The sequence below is a fragment of the Mercenaria mercenaria genome, unplaced genomic scaffold (assembly GCF_021730395.1).
Source record: "Mercenaria mercenaria strain notata unplaced genomic scaffold, MADL_Memer_1 contig_2952, whole genome shotgun sequence".
Taxonomy (NCBI): domain Eukaryota; kingdom Metazoa; phylum Mollusca; class Bivalvia; order Venerida; family Veneridae; genus Mercenaria; species Mercenaria mercenaria.
Window position 1 is genome coordinate 36,038 of NW_026461047.1, and position 5,470 is coordinate 41,507.

Consider the following 5,470-nt stretch of genomic DNA (forward strand, 5'->3'; position numbering starts at 1 on the left):
AGAATTGCAAAACAGCAATGTAGATTAGATGCAAGGTGTAAAGATGCTGAAAAGGTTATGGATAGTAAAAGGAAAGTTTCAAAGAGAAAAGATCCTTCGTTCTCTGAAGCTGAATGCTTGCAAAAAAAAAGAAGACGGTGCGGACAAGATATTGACACTTGTATTGATCGTTTTCAAGAAAGGATATCACTTGGGCCTGTATATATATGCAGTTGCTGTCATCAAACATGGTTCAAACACAGTGTAACAGAAGTAAAATATTTAATTTGCAAGGAGAAAGAAAAATATGTAACAGGGGTGACATCAGTCGATAACAAGGACATGTAAATCTAGCATAAACAGTGGTAAAGTACCGAAATTTTCTGTTTTAAATGGGATGAAGTGGCCAATTAAGCCAAAGGAGTTGGAACTTTTCTCATTAGAAGAGCGTTTAATTGCTTTACGTATACCATTTATGCAATTAAGAGAACTCCCAAGAGGTCGCCAGTTGTCAATTAAAGGAAATGTTGTAAATGTACCTGTTGATATTCAACCTGTTGTAAATGCATTACCAAGACCTTTTGATGAAAATGTAACGGTACCAGTAAAATTAAAGAAAAAAATGTCTTTTAAGTCATGTGCTTTCTCTGAAAATGTTAGATCCCACAAAGTACTTGTTGCTTTACATTGGTTCACGAAAAACAGTGATCTTTATAAAAATGCTAATGTTGAAATTGATGAGCATTGGATCGAAAGCATAACAGCAAACACTAATGAGATATTGAATGAATTCTTGGAGTCGCAAGTGAAAAGTTTAAAGAATACCAGATATGAAGACTTTGACTCTTGTATGGCTGACCTTCTGGAGGAGTATAAAAACGACCAAAATTACAGCACTTCCTTGCGATCCTGTTTTCAAACATTAATAAATCATGCATCAAATCTTGACGTCGAGGACTTTGAAAATGTTTCTGGTGAAATTCTTGACCATTATACATGTGAAGAAAAATCAAAATATCAGACTTCAGACAGTACAGGTAATAGTGAAGAGCTGTATGATTCAGATGCAGAAGAAGTCACACAGGAAAATGTTGGAAATATTGACACTTTACTAGACGATGCCAACCTTGAAAATCGAAACATGACATTTACATTTGTACCAGGGGAAGGTCAACAACCACTTAGCATATTTCAAGACAGCGATTCAGAATATCTTTGTTTCCCAAGCATATTTTGTGGTAAAAGGCGTCTTCAAAACGAAGCAAGAATTGTGCCAGTAAATTATAGTGATATTGCAAAGTGGGAATTAAGAAGTCAAGACAGAAGGGCTGCTAATTGTGTGCCAAATATTTTCTTCAAACTAAAAAAGATACAAATGAAGCAGCTGAATGATAAAGCCAACCTTGCTGTTAGAAGATGTCAAACAGGTACAAGTAAAATGACAGCAGCTCAAGTAGTAAACTCTGAAAACATTGATAATATTGTCAAAAATGATGAAGGTTACTATTTATTTAAACAACTTAGAAATTCACCTGCTTATTTGGAATCTCGAAAGAAAGATGTATATGCAATGCTAAGACAGTTAGGTATGCCAACATGGTTCATGTCATTGTCTTCTGCTGACACTAGATGGATTGATCTTTTGAAAATGTTAGCTACTTTAAATGATAAGGTCAACTATTCTGATGAGCAAATTGAAGGAATTTCATGGGAACAAAAGATTAAACTTATTCAGTCAGATCCAGTCACTTGTTCTAGATATTTTGACCACAGAGTACAAGAGTTTATTAATACAGTTCTTAAGAGTGAGCACAAACCACTTGGAGAAATTGCTGATTATTTTTACAGAGTTGAATTTCAGCAGCGTGGGTCTCCACACATTCACATGATTGTATGGGTAAAGAATGCACCAAAATACAATGTGGATTCCATTAATGATTTGATCGCATATGTGGATCAGTTTTTGACATGTTCTATCAATAATCCAGCTGTTGGTTCTCTTGTAGAAATTCAAACTCACAAACATTCTAGAACTTGTAGAAAAAGAATAGATAGAATTTGTCGGTTTGGTTATCCACTACCACCTCTTCCCAGGACTATGATTTTGAACCCTCTTGAAACTGACAGAGACAAGTACCATAAATTATATCAACAATTACAGAAAAAAATGAATGATGAGAAAGATGGATACAGTATGTCATATGACAACTTTTTGACAAATGTTGTACAAATGAGTGAGGAAGATTACATCAAATGTATCAGAAGTTCATTGAATTCACCAAAGGTATTTTTGAAACGTAATCCAAGTGAAATACGTGTGAATTTATATAATGAACATGTGTTGAAAGGTTGGAGGGCAAATGTAGACATACAGTTTGTGCTAGATCCTTATGCCTGTGCAATGTATATAGTGTCATATATTAGTAAGTCTCAAAGAGGTATGAGTAATTTGTTACATGCAGCTGCCAAAGAAGCAAGGAATGGGAACTTGGATATCAAAAGACAAGTGAGACATATTGGAAATGTGTTTTCAAATAGCGTTGAAGTTAGTGCTCAAGAGGCAGTTTATTTGGTCCTTCAAATGCCCTTAACCAAAAGCACAAGAGATGTCGTGTTTATTAATACATCTACTCCAAATGAAAGGGTGCAGTTATTGAAACCTGTGTCCATACTTGAAAATTTGCCAGCTGAATCAACAGATATAATGTCAGACAATGTTATTAAAAGATACTCAAAAAGGCCGAAAGTATTGCAGCATTATTGTTTAGCAGATTATGTGTCACAGTTTGAAGTGATTTATCCAGATGGAAATGGAGACTCCAATGAAAGAAATGATGATGAAGATAATATGGAAATAACAGATGATGAGGAATTAGAGGAAATTGAAACAGTTTTAACTTTGAAAAGTGGAATCAAAATCAGACGTCGTCAAAACTCAAAGTAATTAGATATGTAAGATTCAGTCGCAAAACAGATGAAGAAAACCATTACAGAGAAAAACTTCTGTTATTTCATCCGTGGAGAAATGAATTAACTGATTTGCTGCCAGCAAATTTCAATACATACAAAGAACACTATGAGTCATTGAAAGAAACAGTTGATCAGAAATGCTCTTATTATGAACACCATGCAGAAGAATTAGAAATTGCTAGAGATTTGGCAGAAGCAGAGTATGATGCATTTGATGAAATTGCTCCTGGAACTCAGCAAGTAGAAGCCGAAACTGCTGAAGAAGAAACTGTGGAGTCAGAAGCATTTATATATTTCAATCCTGATAGAGCAGTTGAGCACAGGGAATATGATATTGGTATTGAAATTGGATGTTCTGTCAGTGCTCCACAGATAGTTACAATTGAAAATGTTCTTTCTGATGAAGACTATAGATCTTTATTGCAATCATTAAACGTAAAGCAGAAACAATTTTACAATCATGTGATCCATTGGGTGAAAACCAAAGATGCACCTTTATATACATTCCTCTCAGGTGGTGCAGGTGTTGGCAAAAGTGTAGTTATTAAAGCATTATATCAGTCCTTATATAGAATACTTAATCTTAAAGAAGGTGAGAATCCTGATGACATAAGAGTTCTTTTATGTGCATACACTGGAAAAGCTGCATTTAACATCAATGGTTCAACCATTTCATCAGCCTTCAAACAAAAATACAAACAAGCAAATCAAACATTAACATGTGATGCTTTGAATACTTTTAGATCAAAGTATAAGAACCTGTCAGTTGTGATTATTGATGAAATATCAATGGTAAGCAATGGAATGCTAAACTTCATTAATCAGAGACTGCAAGAATTGAAAGGAACAAGAACACCATTTGGTGGTGTAAGTATAATTGTTGTTGGAGACTTGTTCCAGTTGAAACCTGTGAGTGGTGATTGGATATTTAATGATTTAACTCATGATGCAGCAGCTCTCTCAATAAACCTGTGGAAAGAACACTTTTCATTGTATGAATTGACAGTAATTATGAGACAAAAAGATGATTTGAAATTTGCAGAACTTTTAAATAGACTAAGAAGCAATTGTTTGACAGATAATGACAAAACTGTTATAAAACAGTGTGAAATAAACACAGATGCACCAGATTACCAGAAGGACTCACCACATTTGTTTGCAGAAAATTATTACATGCATATATTCAATGAAAAAATTATTAATAGTTTAAACACAGAGAAAGTTTTAATACCATGTCATGATTCTGTTGTTTTTCCAAAACTATCAAACGAAAAACAGAAAGAAGCCATACAGAGATTGCCAACAGATCCAAACAAAACAGCAAATTTACATTGTCAATTACTTGTTGTTGTTGGAATGATTTATGATCTAATAGTTAATGTAGACACTGAAGATGGATTAGCTAATGGAGCTTCTTGTATTGTAAAACATCTAGAATACAAGCAAGTAGAGACAAATCGACCAAGTGTAATATGGGTGCAGTTTGATGAGGCAAATGCTGGAAATGAAACGAGGATAAAATTTAAAAACCGAGGATTTTATCAAACAAAAATAAATCAAAATTGGACACCGATATTTGACATCGAAAGGTCTTTTACATACAACAAAAAGACATTTGAAAGGATTCAGTTTCCTTTGCAACCGTCTGCTGGGCGTTCTGTTCATAGAGCACAAGGTACTACTTTAGAAAGTGCAGTAATTGACCTGTCTCAGCGGAAAACACGGAAAGTTCCACACCTACATTATGTTGCATTGAGTAGAGTTAAATCGTTAGATAAGCTACAAATTCTGAATTTCAATGAACAAGCTTTACAAGTTGATCAAAATGTAAAGACAGAAATGGACAGGTTACAAAATAGTGCTAGACTGGAGTTGTGCTATGTTCCTTTAGAATCAGTGGATTCAATATTAAAAGTAGCTTTCAATAATTGCAGGTCTCTACATAAACATTTTAAGGATGTCAAATATGATCACAGTCTAATGTCATCACATATATTTGGTCTTGCTGAAACACGGTTGTGCTTTTCTGATACTGATGCTGAGTATGATATAGATGGCTTTCACCTGATACGAAATGATCAGTCATCACAGTCACCAACTCAAAGACCTTCACATGGAATAGCTGTATATGTCAGAAATGAACTGAATATATCTTCATATTGCTCGTTTAATTCAGAAAATTTTGAATTCACAATTGTGAAGATTGTGCAGGGTAATCAAGAAGTGCAGTTTGTCGTGTTATACAAATCTCCAAATATGTCTGACAGTATCTTTCGCACATTCTTGAGAGATGAACTGTTACAAAGAGTAAGTCTGTCAACCCCTATTGTTATTTTAGGTGATTTTAATATTGATGTAGCAGTTAAATCTAGACCTGTTCTACAGTACTTATCAGAAAGGCTGATGTGTGAACAACTAGTAAATGAACCAACAACTGATTATCTGACAACTTTAGATCTGATTTTTTCAAACCTGGATGCTACAGTTGGAACAGTGGAAACCTATTGGCCTGACCATAAGA

At 34.3% G+C, this 5,470-nt stretch overlaps 1 protein-coding gene across 1 annotated transcript; it reads left to right on the forward strand.

The window, feature by feature from the left end:
• Nucleotides 1-376: 376 nt before the first annotated feature.
• LOC123565181 (uncharacterized) lies at nucleotides 377-5,256 on the forward strand (the record flags this gene model as incomplete). Its single annotated transcript, XM_053533655.1, has 3 exons — nucleotides 377-2,919; nucleotides 2,973-4,440; nucleotides 4,906-5,256. Coding segments are annotated over exons 1-3 (4,362 nt in total), but the record flags the coding sequence as incomplete, so codon positions are not given.
• Between the last annotated feature and the right edge of the window lie 214 nt (nucleotides 5,257-5,470).